The sequence below is a fragment of the Mobula birostris genome, chromosome 19 (assembly GCF_030028105.1).
Source record: "Mobula birostris isolate sMobBir1 chromosome 19, sMobBir1.hap1, whole genome shotgun sequence".
NCBI classification, from domain to species: domain Eukaryota; kingdom Metazoa; phylum Chordata; class Chondrichthyes; order Myliobatiformes; family Myliobatidae; genus Mobula; species Mobula birostris.
Genome location: NC_092388.1, coordinates 34793324 through 34818110, shown reverse-complemented (window position 1 = coordinate 34818110; position 24787 = coordinate 34793324). Strand labels below are relative to the sequence as shown.

Genomic DNA, 24787 nt, shown 5'->3' with positions numbered 1-24787 from the left:
TTCTCCAGCAACTGAAGCCAAAGCTAAGTAGGAATAGCTTTTCCTTTCATTGCTTGGAAGGCCCATTATAATTTTAAAGACCAGATTAAACAAAATTACAGCATTAAATCTGTTATCACTATGGGATATTCCCATTTAATGCTTGATCAGGGATGAGACTTTGATCATATCACTTCTTATACTGCCCTGACTGCAATAAATTACAGCCTTAAAATTATAATTTTAAGAATTAAAAAAATGTCCCAAGTTTTGAAACAGAATTAAGTTGCTGTATTGTATTTATTTACTTGCAATACATAAATAACAATTAATAATTCCAGATTTGGAACATGCCCTTCTGGTACATATCTTCAAACTTTCACAAGTTAGTGGTAAATACACTCAGATTATGTATTTTGCATGAAGTGTCATGGTGTTCTCAATTCTTGCTTCTAAATTGAATGCTGGGAAGGAAATGCACAAAAACTGTGTACTTAGGTACATCAATTAACATTTCTGAAGAATAATGTTTACTTGAAACACTAATACTGAGTTTAAAGTGTTTAATCCTCTTTTTAATGTTTTTTTTCTTATGAAAATGACATGCAACTTGAAATGTATTTAAAGATTTTACAAATAGGGTTAGAGCACCAGGTGCTACCAAGTTAAATTACTAACATAAGCTTCTAACTTTGCTAAATGTGCTTGACAAACATCAACAAAACAACAGTATGCTTTGATTTTCAGCCTTTTTAAGAAATAATTTCATGGCTTAGCAGGCATATATTTAATGTACAACTTTTTAAAAATTCTCAAGCTATGATACTTAGTTTCATATTAGGCATTTGCATCCCTTAGATATTGTCAGCATTAAGTCTTCACCATGCTTCGTGAGGAAGGTTGAAAGCAAGTGAGCTGTAAGTGCATGCTGCTCTTGAATTTGTTCAGGAGCTCTTCAAGTAATCTAAAATAAAAAGGCAATTAGTGTGTATTCCACACCTGACCATGGCACTACATTTTATTTTCATGGATGTTCTAATAGACAGACAATTATCATTAACTTATTAAAAGTAATTAATGTTGACAATGGATATTTTATTCAATTAGTCTTTCAGTTTAATTAACAATTATTACAGCCATTTGATGCAAGTTTTCCTCCATTTCTAATGCTCATCATTCATGGATAGAAACATTATTTTCTTAATTATGAACAGGACACTTAAATATAACTAAAATCTAATTAGAAAGATGTGCATTGCGTCCACATGGATTCATGGAACTCATTCATGGATGAATGTGGGGATTGGGAAGGCCACTAAGACTGGGTCTTCACATCTAGCTTATTTAAGTGTGGCTGCGGACCATTAATGCATAGCTATTCAGGTTGGGGAACTGGTCCAACGTGATTTTGCCTGAGGTTTTAGTAAACTCATTTGGTCACAGTTTTGCCCTTTTTGAAATTAATTTTTAAACCATATGTACAGTGAATTCACAACACTTGCTACAAGGTAATCAAATTCCAAGTGAACTTTGTTTCCCTGACTCAATATTTGAAAGAGATTCCATTTTGATTGTGTGGCAATCACATTGAATTGGAAGTATTGTTTCATTACTTTAAGGCTACAAAATTACTTTTGACCTGTATTGCACACTTTGGAACAGAAATTATTACCTCTCAAAGCATCATTTAAGAGATTTTTAAAGACTGGTATATCAAGAGTCCAGGGGAAATCTCTCCTGTTAAGATAAAGGGTAAACTGGTAAATTTAGGCAATCCTGGCTGACAAGGTATTTAGGCTCCAGTCAAGGGAAAAAATGGGTTGCGGAGGTCAGGGTGACTGAATCCCTTGATAAAAAGATAAAGAGTGCATATGAAGGAAAGCAGGAGAACAAAGAGAGGGTATGAGATCTCGCAGGTAAAGTTAAGGAAAATCCAAATTTAGAGTAAAAGGGTGGAGAGAGTAGGTCTCCTTAGAATCAGCAGAGCCTTGAGCTTAAGAGAGTTGGGTGGGATTTTTAACAGATCTATCTCCTTGGTGTTTACTTCATTGCTCAGGAGATAAAGGAAACAGGGGGGTGTGTTTTGGAGGACAGTAATATTACTAAGGAAGAGAGATTTGCAGCCTTACAGCATATTAAGGTGGGTAATTACCCAGTGCACCTTCTAAATGTGGAAGGTTAGAGCAGAAATTGTGGAGGCCCTCGTGGAGTTACCTGCTTCATAGTTAGCCACTGCTGAATTTCCTGAAGACTGGAAAGTGGCTAATGTTGTTTTGTTGTTTAAGAAGTGTAGCAAGTATAAACCAGGAAACTTCAGGCTAGAGGTGGAGAGGTTACTGGAAGAAATTATGAAGGATAATCTACCAGCATTTGGATAGTCTGATTAGGAGGAGTCAGCATGGCTTTGTGCATAGTAGGTTGAGCTTGATAAATCTTTAAGTTTTTTGAGGGAGTAAGGGTAGATGAGGGTAGGGCTGTGGATATTGCCTATTGGACAAAGGCCCATATGGTAGGTGGGTCTAGAAGGTTAGGCTCCATGGAATCCAGGGAGAGCTGGTTATGGCTCAGAAGTAGGAGGTAGACTATGGTGGCTGAAGGTTTTATTCCTCAGAATGGAAGCCAGTGACCAGAAGGTTTGGGTTTTTGAAATTCTCGATATTCATTCTTTATATACATGATTTAGATTAGATTCAACTTTATTGTCATTGTACCGAGTACAGATACAAAGCCAATGAAATGCAAAGAATAGTGTTATTTACAAAATAACTGCGAATAAAAAGTGCTATAGCACACAAATATAAAAGTACTGAGACAGTACAATATGGATGCAATACTGCTTAGTGCTGTGATGTGAGGTTTAGCAGGGTCATAGCCTCAGGGAAGAAGCTCTTCCTGTGCCTACTGGTGCAGCAGCAAAGGCTCCTGTAGTGCCTACCAGATGGGAGGAGAGTAAAAAGGTGAGATGCATCCTTGATAATGCTTTTCGCCCTGCCCAGGCAGCGTTTATGGTAGATGTTCTCAATGGTGGGCAATTGGGTGCTGATAATCTGCTGGGCAGTTCTCACCACACGCTGGAATGCTTTGCGGTCCGATACGGGACAACTGCCTTACCACACTGAGATGTAGTTGGTGAGTATGCTCTCAATGGTACAGCGGTAAAAGTTCATCAGTATCCTGGGACAGAGGTGAGCTCTCTTCATGATCCACAGGAAATAAAGGCGCTATTGTGCCTTTTTGATCAGGATGGAGGAGTTCAGGGACCAGGTGAGATCCTCGGAAATGTGGACACCAAGGAATTTGAAGCTTGATACACGCTCCACTACAGCTCTGTTGATGTAGATGGGGATATGAGTGTGGCTCCTAGCATGCCTGAAGTCCACAATGATCTCCTTGGTCTTCTGGGTGTTAAGAGACAGGCTGTTGGATGTGAATGCACAGTACAAGGCCTGATCACTAAGTTTGCAGATGACACAAAATTGGGAAGTGTTACTGACAGTAAAGAATGTTGTTGTAAATGGGATATTGATCAGTTAAGAAAGTGGACTAAAGAGTGGCAGATGTACTTCAATACTGGTAAGTGTGAGGTGATGCATTTTGGAAAGTCAAACCAGCGCAGCACATGTATCGTGAATGGTAAGGCAGCAGGGTCTGTAATGGAAAAGAAGGACATAGGAATACAAGTGGCATCAAAGGTAGACAGGGTAGTGAACAAGGTACTTAGCAAGTTGGTATTCGTAAATCAGGGCACTGGGTTTAGGAGTTGGGACATTATGTTATAGCTGTAACAAGTCACTGAAGAGGCCGCACTTACTCTATTGTGTACAGTTGTGATCAGCCTGTTATAGTAAAGGCATGGTTAAATTCGGAATAGTGCAGAAAAGATTTACGAGGATGTTGCCAGTATTAAAGGGCCTAAGTTATAGGGAGAAGTTGGTGGGCTAGGTCTTTATGTAATGTAGGAGAATGAAGGGCGACTTTATAGAAAGGCATACAATTATGAGGAGCATAGATTAGGTGAATGTTAAGTCTTTTTCCCAAGGAAGGGGAATCCAAAACTAGGAGCATAGGTTTAGGGGTGGGTGGAGGAGAAAAATTAAAAGAGATTTAAGAAGTAACATTTTCATGCAGAGGTTGGTGAATATGTGGAATGAGCTGTCCGAGGAAGTGCATGATTCAGGTAAAAAGGCATATGCCAAATATAGGACATTGGGACAAACTGCGTGGACATCATGGCTGGCATGTTCTGGTTAGGCCGAAGGGCCTGTATCTGTGCTGCATTGCTCTGTAACCAGACAAATATTGAGGAAGTAACCAACAACTCTAAAGTATAACTACTGCAATAAATTATTAATCATCGGGTGTGTTGTTTCTTATTCAATGATACTAGTACCCACTACAAAATGAAGTTTGCTTATCCAAATAGCACTTCTCCCACTTTTCAATATTTTTTAAAACCATCTACCTTTTGATAACTCAGTTAAAATCCAGTCATTGTGATTATAGTTTGGTGAGCAAATCTGTACGGAGTTTTCATTTAATTTTTCTTTCAAAATTAACTGATAGGAAATCTCCTGGAAATGGCAAGATAAAGGAGTTTTGTAAGAAGTAACCTGGCATTTGTAGCTTCAAGTTCTGAGGTCTGCTTTATGCAACACCTTGTAACCTAGCCAGTCACTGATAGTGTTTTTGGCTGTCCAAAACAAAACTTGCATGGTTAGGAAATGCATTTTGATATTTTGCTTTAATGGGAACATTCTATTTTGGTCATTATAAATCTATCAGTTAGTTATCTGAAGTTGCTGGACAAAGAGAGTGACACCACCAAACACAGGGCTAAAGTGATCACAGTGAGTCTCAGTCTCTCTCTCTCTCTAAATATGTGTGTGTGTGTGTATATGTGTGTATATATATATATATATATATATATAGTTTGTTCTATTGTGTTAGAAATATCTACTTGCTATTAATCTTAAACCAAAAACAGACAGCAGTACATCACCACCATGATCATCATCATCATCACGCACCAGTTGGCACTTATTTAAAATTAACCTCCTAAGCTCTTCAATAACAGTAATCACAGAATCCTCATGAAACTTACTTCTTATCTGCTCCATTGGGAAGTTGAGGTAATGCTTCAAGGGCCTGTTTAAAGCTAGATCTAAGAGAGAAAGTTAGATTTAAAAACACGTAAATATTAAACTATATGGAGCTGTTAATGTAGATTCAAAAGTTCATTTTATTGGCAACATTCGTGCCTACATGAATCAAGCAGCATTTGAGATTAAATACTAATCTACTCAATTCTGCCTTTTACTAAAAGAAAAAAATATGGATACTTAGTCATTCTTACTGAATATCCACTATAAAATCAGTTAAACAATTCCCTTACTTGTACTGTAATTGTATTTTTTTTAAATTTTGAATTTACTATATTTTGAACAATCTGTACAGACAGGCAACTTTAGATATTCTGCATTTAGATAGAACTTCTCTATTATTCAAAATCACTTCAATTGCCTTGAACGACTGATACTTCAGTGTAGGTATAAATAAATCTCTTACAGCAGCCCACAAATTCATTATACTCCTACAAATGGACGCGTCAGAAATATTTTCTTTACTTGTTTTTGACTGAAATGTGCAGTTCATTACACATTGAATAATTTTGTCAGAAAATGCTGGAGCTTCAACTTTTAAAATAACTTGGGGACGGCAGTTAGAATAACGCTATTACGGTGTCAGTGACACGGGTTTGGTTCCGCCTCTGGCTGCAAGGAGCTTGTATGCTCTACACATGACCACAAAGGTTTCCTCTTACATCCCAGATGTATCTGGGTTAGTAGGTTAATTGGTCACGTGGGTGTATTTGGACATTGTGGGTGCATTGGGTCAGAAGGGCCTGTTACCATGCTGTACCACTAAATAAAATAAAAAAAATGCTTGTATAATTAACTGAACGTTTTCAAAAAATCTCTATTGAAAGTTAAGTAATCAAAGAGAGAGAAATAATACACTGAAGTTTCTTCTTACATGCTGTCAGGAGTCAGGAACGAAGCAACAGCATCTCTAAGGGCACATATTTCCAGTTTGGCCTAAACGAAGAAACACATTTTATAATTGTGATCAATATGCCTAAAGAACATAAGAAACAGAAGCAGGAGCAGGCCAAATGACTCCACCACTGAATAAAATCATGACTAATTCTGCAACTCATCTTATTGCTTTGATTCTTGCATTGTTCAAAATTCTGTCAGTCTTGACTTTGAAGGTAATGGCACAGCAGTGAAACCCTTTTGCAGGAAAATAATTCTGAAGGGCTAAAGTTGGTTTTCAGCTAAGAAAAATTATTTTCCTTCTCAGTCCTAGTGGCTATCCTTTGGCCTGGCATAATGCTTCTTGGTTTGAGAGTGTTCAATTGGAGGCAACTGCTTCTCAGCATCTATCACTAGAATGTAGCTCATCTCAATGAAATCACCTTTTCAATGAAATCATTCTTTTAAATGCTGGCAATCATTTGCTTTCTCACTTCTCTTAAGACACCATCTCTTCTGGTATCAATATATGCTGCACTGACTCTGGTACAAATATATGCTTTAATCAGCCAGCAAGACGAGAACAACTTCCTCATTTTTGTAATCTAACCCCCTTGCAATAAAGTGCAACATTTACCCTGACTTCCAATTAAAATAGCTACTGGAATGTCATATGATAAAAGTTACTGTTTTAAAAGGAATAAATGACTTTCTAAGTAAAAGGTCACTTAAGAATCGGAATTTTCAGCATTGTTGAGTATTATCCGACGGTGCACAAGCCTTTACAAATGTATTTGTATACTTATCACACAATGCTTGACATACAACTTTAAAGTTCTTTGACTTCATTTTTAATTCAACCTGCTGGCAAATAAACTTAAATTCTTTCAGTCTTATCTAGTTAAAATATAAGGACTTATTTTACATCCCTTTATTGCAAGCATAAAACTCCATGAAAGATCAAACTCAACATGGACATCTTAACAATTCACACATCACTGAAAAATATTTGCATGCCATAAGTACTTCTGGTTTAAGTTGGCGCTACTGAACGCATGTGACAGCTCACTAGCTGTTCAAAAGGTAAGAAATTCAAATAAAAGCGTTGCCAATAACACCCTTCCTGAAGTAAGTTATCACCACAAGCAATGAGGAGGTGAGCAAAGCGAAGCAAATTTGAGGAATGAACCGTGCTGTTATGTTGCAGAATTGACGCAGATGGAGTGAGCCATTTGGACAGGAGAGGTCAAGGCAAAGGAGCTTCAATGTCCGTACGTCTGGCCCAGGTGTGAGGTTGGATCACTTTGGACACCCAGCTGATTTGGAGAAATCACAAGTGTCTTCGGGCTGGGCAGAGAAATCTGCGCCCAGAGTGAGTTGCCGGGCAGCATGGTCTTGGCCTGGAACCTTTCTCTGCAACAGTGCTTAGGTTCTAGTGCGAGGGATGATACGCTATTTGGATGACAATTTAAATGATATACTGGAAAGACAGAACGTCAGGATTGGAGGAGAGAGACCATTTTGCTTGCTCTCCCGTGATGTTCACTCCTCTCTCTCAATGGTGCTGAAGCTATGAAGACCGCTCCAAATGTTGTGCTCCATGCCCGCTAATCTGATGAACTGACACCAAGACCTTGGGCCTACTCCAGGGTTCGGAGCCAAGGACTCATTTTGATTCGGAATATTGTTACTTGCTTCTGCTGTTTGTGTGATTTTTCCCCTTTCTCTGCGCAACAGGTTTTGGTCTTTATATTATTTTTTTTAATTGGGTTCTTCTGTATTTCTTGCTTTGTGGCTGCCTGTAAGCAAACAAATCTCAAAGTTGTATAATTTATACATTCTTTGATAAATACATGTACTTTAAATCTTTGAAATCACTACTGGCTGTAATAGGTGGAGTGCAGATTTTAGCTAGGTTTTCCCAAAACAGAGATCTTGATTTTAGCTGCAATATCAAACTTGCTGCCCATTAAACCACTTGCATTCAGGGCAGTAATGAAGGTCCTCCATCTCTGGTGGTGTTCAGAGCTTCTATCATCATGTCAGTAGCCTCTTCTTGGTTTTCATGACTGCCAGTCATGTAAGTCCCAGATGGAGACTCAGGAATATTGCTGCATTCAGATTTAGAATGATTCTTCATAGCTGTTTCTATAACAACTTTGTTTTACCAGTCAGGGTAGCTAGCCCTGAGCAGAACCCCCAATCCTTGAGGACCAATGGACCACTCTTAGTGTGGCCTCTACACTTTGACCTGTATGGCATGGGAGACCCTACCAAGAGCAAAAGCATAAAGCCCGACTCCAGCCAACCTAGCTCTCAGGGTCATTGAGGCACACAAGCTTTCAAACCATGACAAGGTTATGGTCCACTTGGAGGTGCAAAATCAAAGACTATATAATATAGAGGACAGTAATTTTCACTAGAAGGTATAATGTGAAGGAAGAAAGGAAACCAGAGGACACATTGGTCAGAACTGACTGTGCACATTTCCATTCATTAGTTCTACATGTCTAACAAACAATGAAATAAGAATATTACTAGAATAACTGGGGAGAATTCAGCAATTTGGAATCAGCAAACTTAATCAAATGGAAAGCTTACCACCAATTTAAGTCGAATAAATTTATATTACAGATTAACTGTACAAAGCTGCACTTGTGAAAATGTGTACATTCATTTACTTGTAAGGTTTTAAGAACGGCAATCAACAATTCTCCTACTTGATATAAAACAGGCATAAAGTAGAACAAATAAAACAAGAAAATATCTTTGTTAACCAAAATAACATTAAGTAATTGTTATTCAGTTTCTAATATCCAACTATGCCTTAATCACTGCCAAATTTATTCCTTTACTGAGATCAATAATAAAAAAAAAGTTAAAGCCATTATCATCTTTCAAGTTCCCGGATAAGCTAAACAGTTGCGAGCAGGTTATTAAAAGTTTGAGTTTGAAACTCATATCCATATTAGATCTCAGATGTACTGCTAATTCAAACTGCAATTGGTAACTGCAAATATTATCAGATAATGACTTGCATTCTGTAATCACTAAGAGTTAGACATCAAAGACAAAAGCAATTTGCTATATCTCATAGGCATATTCATTTCTAAATTCATGCCACATATGCAGCTTTGATACTGTTCAGTCTGCAAATCTCCAAACTATAACTGCACCTGACCTGCAAAATAGAAGATTGATGCCATGTGACAACAGATTGATGCTGTGTGGGGCATCAATGTAACAGTGACATAGGAACAGTCGAGTGCTGGCTCAAATTAATTGCACCACCAACTGGATATCCAAGAGTTATGACATCACTCATATCTGTGACTGATCTATATTTTTAAAAAGATACTGTGGTACTATTTCTGAATACATGCACAATACATTAATCTACAGGGGCAGTATACAACACATTTTCAAAGGGGCCAGAAAACAGGCAATGTGTGGCTCCCAGGTTTCTGTTAAATGAAACTATTTTTGGGGGGTTCTACCTGATATTTAGCTTACAAGTTCTTGTGTGAACAAGTTCTTGTGTGAAGATTCTGTTCATTACTGCTTTCATACATTTATTTCAAACTCTATTTCCATATAATACAGGAACAAAATGATCAACTTTGCTGCTATTTTTGCTGAATTTGACACCTTTGCTCCAGATTTTCTTTTTGTAGAGAGACTGTCACTTTCAGTATGCTAGCCAAAACATGAGATGTGATCAGATAAGTTCAATGCATAGTAATTTCTGTCATGAACTGCTTTACATTAAAACCACTGTTATGGTAAATTGGACGTCTTCTGCTGACTTCTACAGGGGATGGAAAGGAGTTTTTATTATATTGCTGATAAACATTTACAAATATTAACAAGGACACTGTAAAAATATTGTGCGCATTCTACTGGACATTTTCATTCACACGGGTTACCAGAAAGGGGGCTTGAATGAACATCTCGGTTAAAAGACACTTCCATCAGATTATCAGTTATTGAGAATGCTACTAAAATGATGAAGTATTGAAGAATGAAACTATTAAAACAGTGTTGATACTAAGAAAAAGGAACAGTTAAAAGACAAAACGAATCTGAGCATGGCACTGAAAGCAGGACTTCCCTTAGTTACGTGACCATATTGGAAGGACAGAAAGCCATTACAAGACTCTAATCAACAAATGAAGAAGTTGTATCAGTGGTCATTCTTTGGATTGGAGGTACCGCCACCTGACAGCAGAGAAAACAGCTTGATCAACAACTCCTAACATCTATTGACATGGCAGAAATTGGCTTTGGTACCCAATCTTCCTGCTTTTTCCAAACAGGAGAAAACTAGGCTGCAAGTAAATTCAGTGCTTACAAGGTAATTATAATTGTAGGAGAAGTGAATGGAGGATTTTACTTGGGAAAAGGGATGAAATGTAGAAAAATATTGCGTAATCTGAACAAAACATTTTCCATTGTTGATTGGCATATTTAAATAAAGAAATAGAATGGTACAAATATATTATGCCATAGGCTTTTGGAAGATTTTGTTTGAGATATGTGCAAGCGCCTATATGATAGCTGCACCAGTGCATTTTAGCGAAAACTTTCCACCCCATTTAGCACAGAAGGAACTCTGACTTCATTTAGATCAACTGCACAGATTTTAAGGCTAGGGTTGGGAATGAACTTAAAAGCTGACAATATTAAATATTTGATGTTACTGCACTGAAAAGAAAAGAAAATCAGCTCTAGGCTTCAAAATAGCTCTGTAACATGAGACAACAAAGATTTTGCTTCCTGAATACTTTTGGGTGCATCTTATGGATTTTGGGCTGCTGATCATGAAAACCACCATGAAATTTCCCTATCACGACCATTTTTTAAAAATCACCCATATTTGTTATTTCAATTCATATTTCAAATCAGAATAACTGATGCCAGGATTAAGAAAGGCATTTTTATTGGTCCACGAATCAAATTTGTCATTGGTCATCAATGCCAGGCAACTTGAAGAACTTCGCCTGTGATTGGAGAAAATTGCAAGGAAGGTATTCAAAGATGTTGTTGAAAATTTTCGTGGCAACTTCAGAGCACCAAACTACATGCAGCTGGTTGACAACATGGTTCAAGTATATAAAACCATGAAGTGCAACATATCGCTAAAGATTTGTTTTCTGTATTCCCATTTAGTCTTCTTCCCTGCAAATCTTGGCTCTGTCAGTGATGAGCATAGTGAAACATGGACATGGTGGTCATGGAGAAACGGTATCAGGGCAACTGGAATCCATCACTGCTGGTTGAATATTGCTGGACACAAGTGATAAGCCTCAGACATAGAGTACAAATGAAAATAATCAACAAAACATTTTTAGCAGTTGAACTATTGCAAAGCATCAGCACCATTATGAAATTAAACTCATTATATTCAAAAAAAAAAAATAATTTTTGTTTTTCCAAATTCATACCTGGTACAAGTAGTCTGAAATTATATTTGTGTCAAGCAGTGTGACTTCAAGCAGTCTATCATAAACAAAAAAAATTCTGAGGAAGCAACACTTCCAAAAAAAATTTGTTGTTCAGTGTAATTCTAGAGATGAGTTCAGATCACATTTATTTTATTCGCATACAACTTTTACACTGTTTTTACTAATGACTGGAGGAATGAATTACACAACTTCACTGCAACTTCTCCCATGTTAAAAAAAAGTTTATATCATTAATTACCACAACTAACCAGTGATTATATTTTCCTTCCTATGCAAATTAAAGACAAAATAGATTTAAAAATTCAAACCTGTAATGCTCCATTTTTACTAAAGGATGATACGCATTGCATCAATCGGCTCATTTCTTCAGCAACGGCCTCTATAATCTGTGAAAGAACTCTCGGGACAAGTTCCTTCGAAATTGTAAACACCTATATGTTTACCAGATAGATTGTGTTAAAAGAGATGTGTGGTTATCTAATGTAGAAAAGATCTTTTCATTAAAAAACATGAACATATAAATGTAAAAATATTCCCATTACATAAAAAGACAGATATACTTGTCATACCATCTCAAAATCTCATATGCTGAAATGAGATTACCTCTTACCTGTCTTCAAAGTATGAAGTCTGAAGTGATGAATCTTGGCAGTAAGGACAAGGAGCAACAATACAGGTTAAATGAAATGCAGTAGTTCTAAAGGATGTGCAGGAATAAAGGGTGTATGCGTGCATTAGCACAAGGATCTATCAAGACAGTAATTAGTAAATTTTTTCAGATTTTGGGATTCATGAAGGCATTGAATAATAAAGTGGAAAAGTTCAACTGAATTTTTATAAAACATTGGTTAGTCTGTAACTGGAGTCCTGTGTCAGGTTATGATACTACACTTTTGGAAGAATGCGAAAATCTTAGAAAGGATGCACAAGTAATGCAATGATTCCAAGGAAAGATACTTTAGCTCTAGGGTTTGAATGGAAAGCTGAGAATGAAAGCTAGAAAGGGTAACTGGCTAGAAGTACAAGATCCAGATGCATTTGGATTGGTAAGCAGAGAGAAGCTAACCCCATTAACATTTTACCTTGTTCTACCTCAATGCACTATGTAATGATCTTATATGCATAAACAGTATGTAAGACAAACTTTTCACTGCATTTTAGTAAATGATAATAATACACCAATTTGAATCTCAAAAGTTAATTGAATTGAGGAAAATTAATTTACAGGGTGAGGAAAAATCAAGAAAATGGGACAGAGCAGTCTTCTCTTCAAAGTGCTGCCATTCATGTGATGGGCTAAATTATTTTCTCTTTATGTCGTAATGATACTATTCTTCCATAATTCTGGAGAAAAAAGCTCAATCTATTCAGTTTTATTTCATATTCCAGGAATAGTCAAGTAAATTTTAATTGTTCAAAGACACCTGGTGTTGATTCAGCAAAATTTCAAATACATGTATTCTGGTTAATTGGGACACATTCGGGATCAGTACATTTTGAACCATTCAAGCGACTGCCCCAATTAATGAAGTTTCATGGAAATAGTTAAAGGTATTTAAAAAAAAACAAACTGCTGTTTAACTGGGTAACAAATTATGTATTTAAATGAAATACAATGCAAATTAGAACACTACTAATGTTAATACAGTGCTAAAAACTGTGTATTAGTTCCTAATAGTTATTGATGGAGGAATTCCTCCAGTGGATGCTGTCAGGTTCTTTTGAATGATTGTTAGTGAACAAAACCAGCAGAGACACCTGTTGCAGATAATGGACTGCCTTCATACAATGCTTTTGACGATTGCATTCTCTAAATCTTCATTTTCATTGTAATGTTCAAGACCTTCAAGTTCTTCATAGTTTCTAACTTGTTAAAGTAGTGAAATTGTTTCATTTTCACTCCCAGCTGTTTCTGCCATCTCTATGCTTGAAACCAGTGGAAAAAAAACCGTTCTGAATTTTTTTTTACCGGTTATTTTTAACTATCAATGACAAAAAATTTTGAAAACAAACACACGCAACTGACACTATTTAAAACCGTTTGTTCCAAATATGGTGTCGTGTCTAAAAGTGACACAATGCCCATGACTGACATTTGTCAGAAAAGGTCTCCTGTCCCAATTAAGCAGCATAAACAAAGGGAAGGTCGGCTGTTTTTTCCAATTAGCTTTTGTTCTTTCAGAGCTGGCCCAAATAAACGGCTGCCCCAATTAACCAATGGCCCAGCTGGAATCCACTGTAATTGCAGCAATACTTTCACTTTAACTTGCCTCACTTCCCAAATGGAGTAGTGTAGCAATTTGATTATTAACATTAATTGAATTTGTACAGTAGTGACATCTAGCCAAAAGATAAAAGTACATATCCTTTAATTGTTGTGGCATCCACAATCATTTCACCACATTCAACTATTTCTCTAGGAACCATCGAAGGGCCAAAATGCCTATTTTTTAAAAGGTAGATTATTACTTCAGCGTTCATGGCTTTCCTTTGTGACGAGAATACACATAGATTAAGATGTTAGCTGTCCTATGCTGGCACCAGTCTGCCACCTGTCTTCAGGAGAAAGAGAGATAAGGAAAACAATGGAGCAGCATTTGGAGATGTTAATGAAGGGACGGGAGAGTTTAACGGAAGGAGAGCTGTCAAGATCGGCTCCCCCTTTGAACCCTGAACTGTTTGAAGTGATGGACAGGCGATACCCCAGCAGGGGGATAAAAAGGGACAGGTTCGCTAAGGCAAGACACACACGACACCATGAGGTAACGAGACCCTGGAAGCGGTGCGCCTCCCATAAGTCGGTGGGAAGTTTTGGAGGGCTGGTCGCGGGACCAAGCCATAGACGCACAGGGTGGAAAGGCACGATCGGCGGCAACCTGGTGTGTGTCCGCCCTTGCCTGGGTGCCAGGTTCACCGCAGAGAAACGATCGTATCTGGAAACGGAGGGGTCATGGTCGGTGACCTCAGAAGACGTCACAAAGGGCTCGTCCGAAAGCTGACTGTGAAGAATATCGAAGGTCTGTGTGGAAGCCGTTTGAATATTCATTCGTTTTGCTCTCTCTCTCCCTCCCCCCACTGTCCATCTCCCACGGCAGTGATTACGGTGAACTGAACTGAACTCAATTGAACTGAACCTTGCGTCACTTTGAAACTGGTCATTTACCCCTAGATGACGATAGAGCTTGATTGATCCTGTTATCCTAATTCTGTGTACATGTGTGTTTATCATTGCTGAACTGTTGCATTTATTATCCTTTTGATTAGAGTACTGTGTTGCTTGTTTCTTTAATAAAACTTTCTTAGTTCTAGTAATCCAGACTCCAACTGAGTGATCCATTTCTGCTGGTTTGGCAACCCAGTTATGGGGTACGTAACATAAGTGGGGTTCTCGTCCGCGATTTTGAACGCTAAATTTGGGACGGAGTAAATTGATTGGGTTAAAATTCCCGAAAGAAAGAAAAGACAAACAGCAGAAATGGAGGTTGAGGAATTTATAAAGGCGTCGACCTTGGAGGCATTAGAGGATGCCAGGAAAGCGGAATTGGCAGCTGTGGCCAAACAGTTGAATCTTGTTAAGGAGAAGTCGACAATGAGGAGAGAGGAGATACATAGAGCTATCGTAGAGCACTATGTATCTAAAGGTGTGCTTCCCCAAGGGGAGCTGGAGGTGGTGTCTATTGAAAAACCTGCTGGAGACGCGGTACAGGTGCAGCTTGAAAAACTGAGACTCGAGCACGAGTTCCGGGTACGGCAGTTAGAACACGAAGAGAAAGAGTTAGAAAGGCAGGAGAGAGAGAGAAAGAGGCAGTTGGAGCGAGAGGAGAAACAGAGGGAAAGGGAATTTGAGCTGGAGAAGTTAAAGATAAGGGCAGAGCAGGGGCCTGTACAGAACCAAGGTGGAGGGTTCCGGGCGACCCAGGAGGTTAGGCTGGTTCCCCCATTTGACGATACCGATGTGGATCGGTACCTTCTCCATTTCGAAAAAGTTGCTACAAGTCAGGACTGGCCGAGGGATAAGTGGGCTGTTTTGCTTCAGAGCGTACTGAAAGGGAAAACCCAACAAGCTTACTCAGCTTTGTCCGCGGAAGATGCCCAGAGGTATGAGGTGGTGAAAGAGGCCATCCTCAGGATTTATGAGTTGGTCCCGGAGGCATACCGGCAGAGGTTCCAGAATGCGAGGAAGCAGTGGGACTGCACGTATTTAGTGTTTGCCCGTGAGATGCAGACATATTGTGAGCGTTGGTGCGCCTCGAAGGGGGTAGATGGGGATTATGACAGACTGCTACAGCTGATCCTGATTAAGCAGTTTAAAGGTTGTGTCCCTGAGGGTATGAGACCCTACCTAGATGAGAAAGAGGCAGCCACGTTAGCCGCAACTGCTAAGTTAGCAGATGAGTATGCGTTGACACATAAAATGAAGTTTGCCCCGAGTAAGGGCTACCAGAAGGGTAGTCAGGATGGCGGGGAGAGTCCGCCAGAAAAGTCAGAAAGTAAGCCGGGGACTAGTGAGAAGGATAAGGTAGACCGGGAGCAGTCTGGTAGGAAGTCTCCTGGGGTCATCTGTTATAATTGTGGGAAAGTCAGACACTTTGCGTCCAGGTGCTTTGACCCAAAGAAGGAGACGGGAAAAGGGAAAACGGCGATTTTGACTGGCTGTATCGAGCTGGTAAACGAACCGCTAGGAGTGGACAGGTCTGCCAAAGTTCAGGAAGGGCGCGAGAGGTTTATCTCGGCCGATTGGTGTCAGTGAAGGAGGGGTTAAAACCAGTTCCAGTGCGGATCTGGAGAGACACGGGAGCGTGTCAGTCATTGATATTGAAGAGTGTATTAGAGTTTAGCTCAGAGACCCAGACTGGGGAGGTCAAGGTCAAAGGTATTGGGGGAGGGACAGAGGCAGTCCCTTTGCACCAGATACACCTACAAAGCAACTTGGTCTCTGGACTAGTCACGATCGGGGTGAGGCCCGAATTACCGATGAAAGGCGTGGAAGTCTTGCTCGGTAATGACCTCGCCGGGGGAATCGTGTTCCCAGCCGTGAGATTGACAGGTCAGGCTGCCAGCATTGAGGCCCCGCCCATGGACTCACAGGTTCATCACGGGACTGCCAAAGTAAATTTAGCTGAGACGCTTCTGCCAGCCTTGTGCGAGAAGGGGGTAGAAAGTGAAAAGAAGGAGTGTAGTGAAACAAGAGGTAGTGAGGGAGCTGAGACAGACTTAGCATTAGCCAGGAAGGAATTTGTGCAGGCGCAGGAGCGGGACGAGGGGCTGATGGCTTTGGCGGAGACAGCTCTCTCTGACGCAGAATTAAAAAGGGAACCAGTAGGCTATTGTGTGGAGGAGGAAGTGCTAAGGAAGAAAGGGAGACCAAGTACCGTACCCGCAGATGAGGAATGGGGGGTGGTGCAAAAGAGTTATGGGGATGAGATTTTTAACCTGGCCCACAAGGTACCCCCCGGTGGACATTTTGCGGGGCTGGAGGAAACAGTTGGTGGAATCATGAAAGAGGTTTACCGGCTGCACAGGAGGAAGGATGTTATTGATTATGGCAGACGCGAACTGAGATGGTCACAGGCTTTTGATATGCTAACAAACCTAGTCGGTTAGCGCAGAAATCAATGAAGCTAGGGTCTCCCTGATAAGAGAAAAAAACCATTTTGAAAAGATGAGTATGATACTGACCAGATGGGAGAAGGCTATTGTTTTGGCCAGCTCTGCTGATAAGGTCTCTTCCCTTAATCCCCGAACAAAGTGACTCTTTAGGAGAAGTAATTAAACGACTCGCACACGTGTGTTTGATTGTCCCGAGGCGATGCAAAGAACTGGGACGTTGGGTGGTGTTTGTTATGCTAGGTCAGCCTAGTGAGCAACATCCCCATAGAATAAGTAATTCAGTGACAAAAGGGCTGACCAACACAGAGGTGTGTATTGGCGATGTAATACGGCTGTCTGAAGCCAGCTTGATAGTGAACCTTGAAAAAAATGAGTTCGGCCACACGAAGGTCACTTATCTGGGAATTGTGGTGACACAGGGGCAGCTGGCAGCGATGCAAGCTAAAGTGCAGGCTATCTCTGACATCCCAAACCCGACAGACAAGAGGGCCCTCAGAAGGCTCTTGGAGATGGTGGGGTACTGCAGGAAGTTTTGCAATAACTCTGCGGTTACTACCCCTCCCCCTCCTACTAAGCCCTTGCGAGAGAAAACTAAGTTGGAATGGGACGACCCTTGTTATTGTGGTCCGGGACGAAACCCAATGAGAGGTTACATTGATCGCAATTCATCAGTGTTTTTGGCCACTATGAAGTTTGCTAAGTTGGAGCCTGGTCTAAAGGATTATTAATAACACATATAAAAGGAACAGAAAATGTGATGGCTGACTGTCTGTCAGGTGTTGACAACTTAAAATTCGCTGTATTAGCCAAATAGCTGATAAAGATGTATATTTGTGTGTATCAAATAATGTATTCATGTTTGTAATTTTTACCCCAGTAAAAATCCTTAAAGGTGGGAGGTGTGACGAGAATACACATAGATTAAGATGTTAGCTGTCCTATGCTGGCACCAGTGGGATCAGCGGTTGGTCTGCCACCTGTCTTCAGGAGAAAGAGAGATAAGGAAAACAATGGAGCAGCATTTGGAGATGTTAATGAAGGGACGGGAGAGTTTAACAGAAGGAGAGCTGTCAAGATCGGCTCCCCCTTTGAACCCTGAACTGTTTGAAGTGATGGACAGGCGATACCCCAGCAGGGGGATAAAAAGGGACAGGTTCACTAAGGCAAGACACACACGACACCACGAGGTAACGAGACCCTGGAAGCGGTGCGTCTCCCATAAGTCGGTGGGAAGTTTTGGAGGGCTGGACGCGGGACCAAGCCATAGACGCACAGAGTGGAAAGGCACGATCGGCGGCAACCTGGTGTGTGTCCGCCCTTGCCTGGGTGCCAGGTTCACCGCAGAGAAACGATCGTATTTGGAAACGGAGGGGTCACGGTCGGTGACCTCAGAAGACATCACAAAGGGCTCGCACGAAAGCTGACTGCGAAGAATATCGAAGGTCTGTGTGGAAGCCGTTTGAATATTCATTCGTTTTGCTCTCTCTCTCCCTCCCCCCACTGTCCATCTCCCACGGCAGTGATTACGGTGAACTGAACTGAACTCAATTGAACTGAACTTTGCGTCACTTTGAAACTGGTCATTTACCCCTAGACGACGATAGAGCTTGATTGATCCTGTTATCCTAATTCTGTGTACATGTGTGTTTATCATTGCTGAACTGTTGCATTTATTATCCTTTTGATTAGAGTACTGTGTTGCTTGTTTCTTTAATAAAACTTTCTTAGTTCTAGTAATCCAGACTCCAACTGAGTGATCCATTTCTGTTGGTTTGGCAACCCAGTTACAGGGTACGTAACACCTTATTTTGATTTTCGTATGCTGAACAGTAGGAAAGAGATGATGTACATAAACCCTGACTACAGAACACTGTCTGATATTCCCTTGTTCTTCAGGTAAGGTAAGCACATGTCACCGATGTGACGCTACTCAAATATGGTCAGTGTGAGGGCAAATGAACTACATGGTATCTCTTCAAATATTGTAAATGTCTAAATGATTCACATCATCGGAATGCAATGACACAAGATTACATGACGTCTCAGAACTTGCTTCTGCATAACTATTAAATACTTAGACCCAAGATGAAAACACAAATTTAACCATGGAAATTAAATTTAAAAGCTTACCTCTGCATGCACAGCTATGATATTAACTAAAGCTTCTTTTAAGTAAGTTCTGACACCTAGGAAAAATAATGAAAAAAATGTTTAGTATAATACTATTAGCTATAATAGTTAATTACATTATTTGATTATTTGTTAATCCCACATATTGAAACAAATAAAACAGAAGTGAGATGAAGGAGTGGAACTGTTTGAAACATTTGAGAACAAACATCCTTTCCTGCTCATCTCTGTGCTCAAGGACAAGGCAAATAATTTCCATCTGGACCATTGGCAATGCCATCATCAAAGCATTACAATACACAGAAGCAAGTCTGTACTTGCTCCATACATATCGACTCAGAAAAGAAAGAACAAGTGGCAGTAGTAATTTTGATCAAGAACAGAAGACGCTGTTTCATGGAAGTAGATGAATGGCAGGAAGTGCCATTTGGTTCACCTATTTTCCTAGGGAGCTGCATGATATAATTAATGATATTGGATTCCTAAATTAATCAAACCACTTAATTCAATGTAATTGTCTAATAATACTAATCTGTATTAGTTAGGTCACAAGAGAAAGACCTCAGTGATGGAAAGGTTTTCATTTCATTGTTATAACTTGCTGCATTTTCTTTTCAAAATAGCAATCACCATTAATGTGAATATTTTTATAGCTGTTTCTGGCTTCAACATATATATTTTCAAAGAAACAGAATTCAGGAAGCACTACATATAGTCAAGTCATCAGCAACACAAAATAAGTGATAAGTCTGATGCAATAATTTCTAGTATAATACTTTAAAATATACTTAGAATTTCCCTTCTTGCAGCCATAATACAATACAGCAATCATAAGATTTGTTGCAGCTGATTAACAGAATTCCTGGTACTAAAGAGGGAGGGAGGGAACGTTGACTCAGACCATGAGAGTCCTGCGTCGGGCATTTTCATGCCTTACAAGGCGCAGATTGGAAGTCTGTGTGGGGTGCCACTCCTAGCACAGACACTAGACCAATGTGTAGTTAAGTACCTTGCTCAAGGACACAAACAGGTGCCACAGCTGAGGCTCGAACTAATGACCTTCAGATCACTAGACGAACGCCTTAACCACTTGGCCACATGCAATTGGGCAAGATTGGATTGCTCTAAGTGCCGAGCCAATTTGGAGAGGTTGAGAACGGCTTCTTCAGCAGCAAAATCTAGGCCCAAAGCGAATTTTGGGCAGTGTGTTCTAGGTGTGGAGCAATTCACTGCGGCAAAACATAGGTCCTAATGCAAGGTATAATTTGCTGTTCGGACAAGTTAAACTCCAGCTCAGTTAGACTGGAGGCTCCTCTCTCTGTGACACTGAGCCTGTGAGGCTGCTCCCTTTGAACTTTACAACAATTGCCATGCTAATATGATGAACTGAATACAGAGGTTTTGTGCCTACTCTGGGGATTTGAATCCAAAGACTGAACTTGGTTCTGAATGCTGTTGTTGTTGCTCATTTCTATTGGTCGCATGATTTGTGCTTTTTCTTTCTCTGCGCATTAGAAGTTGATCTTCATTTAAATTTATTTTATTTTTTTTTAAACGGGTTTCTTGCTTTGTGGCTGCCTGTAAGCAGACAAATCTCAAGGCTGTACAATTTATGCATTCTTTGATAATAAATGTACTTTGAATCTTTGAACTTAGCCAGGAAAAAAAAAACAACAGGTTTAGAATGCTCTTCCAAAATATAAACATGGCAAGAAAACGCTCAAGCAAATGTTTAGGAAGACCATGGCGAGAATCCCAGGTGATTTTATTCTTAAGATAAGAAAAAAAAAGTCAACTAAGGAGAGGGTAGGTCCACTTAAGGATAATGGATGGAATTTGTGTTTGGAGTCAGAGTAAGCAGCAGAGACATTAAGTGAGTATTTTATATCATTATTTACTGAAAGTAAGAATTTGTAACATAGTCAATGCAGAGTGGAAGGAACAACGAGGAACTGCAAAGTTAGCAACAGCATGGAAATCGGCCCTTCAGCCCAACTTGCCCATGTTGATCATTGTGCCCACATATCCCTCAGTTACTGATCCAAAAGTTGTTTGAAAATTGTTACTGTACCTGTCTCAACTACTTTCACTGCAGCTCACCAGATCAATAACAAAATGAATATTACAAAATGATTTTCTTTAAGTGTCAATCTAAATTTGGGTGGTTTTTGGATACCTGATACCTGTATCTACATGTATCATACATTTTATATATATTTATTTTGCTTTTATATACCATTAATTATTTCTACACGTAACTCAAAAGAGAGTTCACCATGACGCAATGGTGCTACATTGCTGAACCAGGAAATTGAGTTGACCCTGGAAGCAACAGATGCTTTCTTTGCTCTGCATAACTCAGTTTCTGGCAAAGTTCATCTTAGATGTTAAGTTTAATGCAAATGGGCACTGCATAAAAACCCAATCAAATACACTGTCCCAGCTTTCTATTTTGACAATTTCAGGACACGAAACATCCTTAATGTTAACATTTGTGAAGCAAAGTTGCATAAAGTCCTTCACACTACTTAAACAAACCCCAGAGCAACTTTGACCACTGCCAAAGTGTACATTACCAATTCTAAATGAGTGCCTAAGTACAAGCACAGGAGTAACTATCATCAACATCATCAGTGGAACAGAATAAAGAGTAAAAGCTAACATTGTTCACACTTCTACCACGGCCCTGATCTCCCCAATAGTGAACATCCTTCTTCAGTGCAGGCCTCAAGTTTTCACACCAAATTATCAAATTCATTGACACACAGCTCCACTCAATAACCTCTGGAACTTTAAAATCATCTGTGGTAACTCCTTAAACAAAATTTTGGCTTCATTTTTATGGAAGGCAGCAACTCAAATGAAACAGCAACCTTCCCATCTATAGAAATCTTTAAGATTTTCAAACTGAAACTCTCTTAGACACGAATTTAATACTTCCTAATCTACAAAATTGAAGAATTCTCAAAGAAACTTAGAAAGAAAATGCCTTTAAGAACAGCATTATAACCTCATTCCCTTTAGGCAGCTTCCCGGTTCAAGAATGACTTGGTTCTCCTTTGGTTTTGTGTCGAAAGAAGCACTTCTGCAGGCGGGCATGATTTGGAGTATACAATGGTTGCATGGTAGTTTGTATGGTGATCCAATCCTCCTACCACTTACAAAGGGCTTGTGCGCCCCCCGATACATGGCTCTAAAGTTCTCAACCATTTCCCATTGCTTGGAGCTATGTCTCAGTGAAAGCAAGCATCAATGATGAAATCTATCTATCTATTTAGAGATACACCATGGAACAGGCCCTTCTGACTCAACGAGCCACAATCACAAGACAATTTACAATGATCAATTAACCTACTAAATGGTATGACATTGGACTGTGGGAAGAAACCAATGTACTCACATGAAGGATGTACAAACCTCTTACAGAGGAAGCTGTAATTGAACTCCAAGCTCCGACACCGCCCCCCCCACCCTGAGCTGTAATAGCGTTGTGCTAACTGCATGGTGTCCACAATTATCTTTGGCTGATTGAGAAAAGGGTTACTTAAAAACCTTGCTTAAAATTCATAGCCTACTGTTCTGCAGTTTTCCTTGCTCTTCTCCATGTTTCTGCATCTTGACTACTAACAACATGCAACACCCTGGGAAAGGTTTCACTGCTAATGTAATAGTCTTTTTGTAGAAGCAGTATTTGTGTTACGGTTAGAGATAATGGATGCTTTGGAAAGTGAGTTGGATATTTTGTTTGACATGAGAGGAAGAGAGAAGATGCTGGAGAGAACCGGTCATAGGATACAACCCGATGGGAGATCGCAATTCGATGGAGCTGGGCGGCGAGAGCGACTGAAAATCGGTGAATTGAGCTCCAACTGGTGAACATTTGACTGTTTAATTATAATGGGCACTTTTCTTTACTAACCCTTTAGCTCAGATACATAAATATAATTCCTTTAATCATATGCAGTCGTCGGTCTGTTATTTCTTGGCACTGAGTTGTAACAGGGTTGCAAATTACACAGCATCCACACAAACCGGGGTTTGGGGTAGGAGAGTCATTTCAATCTCACTCCGGTTTGGCTGGACCGGACTGTGTCTTCCCTAGACTTACGCAGCCAAGGAAACCAGCGGGATTTCAAACAGATAACTCAAAAGCATTTTTACAAGATAGCATCCTGTGGTGGTCTCTGGTTTGGGTGTTGTTCCTTTTCACTGGTTTGCTTTTGCAGATTATTTCTCCTATCTCTCTTCACTGTCTTATATTATATATAGTATGCACACTTTGGATTTTGTGTTTTGTCTATACTATGGGTCTGCAATGCAAGTTTTTCATTACATCTTTACCTCATTGCACTTCTGGACATGACAATAAACTTGACTCCAGTTGACTTTATCCTCCAACAGAATGTGATCAATTATGCCGCAAATATCGCTTTAAAACTTAGCCTGATAGTGACTGTGGAAGCCCTGAGGAAAGTATTATTATTACAAGTACAAAGTCCCTCATCAAAACATTTCAGGTGATGGCGTGACAATTTCTCCTTCTAGACAGGTCAGTGGTCTTGAAAATAAAAGTAATGAGTGAAGAACTGATCAGTGCTTGTGAAACAAGAGGACATCCATGAATTATTAATGAAAAGGAATGAACAAATATGCAATAACGCAGAGGTTCATGTTTGGAGGTCTGGTTATCAAACTACCTGTCTTTTTGATACCAACCAACAGTAAACACAATTTCAGTAAAAAGAATACAAGTATGCATGTTTTGTTTCATTTAGTTGAAAATATGGAGAATAAAAATATTGCACATTGCAATATGAGTTTCTGTTCCTGTAAAATAAGGAAGAATTATTTCAATTTCCTCAGTCCAATGGTTAAATTGCAGTCTGTATTTCTGCTGTCATTGAATGTTTAGCAATATTGCATTAATTACAACATTTATTAATAGAAAGAGGAGTGGTCATGAAATTTTGCGTTTATGGTTATTGGAGTAAAAGGGATATTCTTCTGTAGAATAATGCAAACAGATAAGATTTAATAGTGATTTCCGAGGGATAAGATGTACATATGTTTGGATGAGGGGGCTGCTAAGGGATAGAATAGCACAGCTTTGTGCGTGGGAGATCATGTTTCTCAAATTTGATTGAAATTTTGAAGAAGTGATCAAAAAGGTTGATAAGGGCAGGGCAGTAGATGTAGTCGACATGGACTTCAGCAAGGTTTTTGATAAAGTTTTGCACGGGATGCTGCTCTGGAAGGTTAGATTGATAGGAAACAAACTTTGATAGTAGAAGATAACTTCTCTGGCAGGAGGCCAGTAATAGGTGGTGTAGTCTCTGGATGGGGCTGTTCCTATTATTGATAGTCAACTATAGCAACAATTTGGGGGAGTATGTTGCAAGGAATGGTTAGCAAACCTGCAGAATGACATTAAGATAGGTGGTGTCATAGAAAATAAAGGTTATCAAGAATTATAGCAGGATCTTGAATAGCTGGGTAGGTGGGCTGTAAATGGCAAAAGAGGTTTAAATCAGTTAAGTGTGGGGTGGTGCGTTTTGGGAAGACAAACCA

The 24787-nt window shown here is 39.5% G+C and overlaps 1 protein-coding gene across 8 annotated transcripts in view; it reads right to left on the bottom strand.

Moving 5' to 3' along the window:
• Window positions 1-260: 260 nt before the first annotated feature.
• The window catches only part of exoc2 (exocyst complex component 2), a 265236-nt gene continuing 240709 nt past the window's right edge, over window positions 261-24787 (bottom strand). For 7 of the 8 annotated variants that reach the window (XM_072283403.1, XM_072283402.1, XM_072283405.1 and 4 more), the window contains 5 exons: window positions 19220-19275; window positions 11788-11910; window positions 6013-6074; window positions 5081-5140; window positions 261-943 (listed from right to left, as the gene is read on the bottom strand). In XM_072283403.1, the coding sequence (XP_072139504.1) occupies window positions 850-943; window positions 5081-5140; window positions 6013-6074; window positions 11788-11910; window positions 19220-19275 (395 nt within the window). In that variant the 3' untranslated portion in view covers window positions 261-849. Of the gene's footprint in view, window positions 944-5080; window positions 5141-6012; window positions 6075-11378; window positions 11514-11787; window positions 11911-19219; window positions 19276-24787 lie in introns of those variants that run through there. The other variant, XM_072283408.1, reaches the window with a different exon arrangement.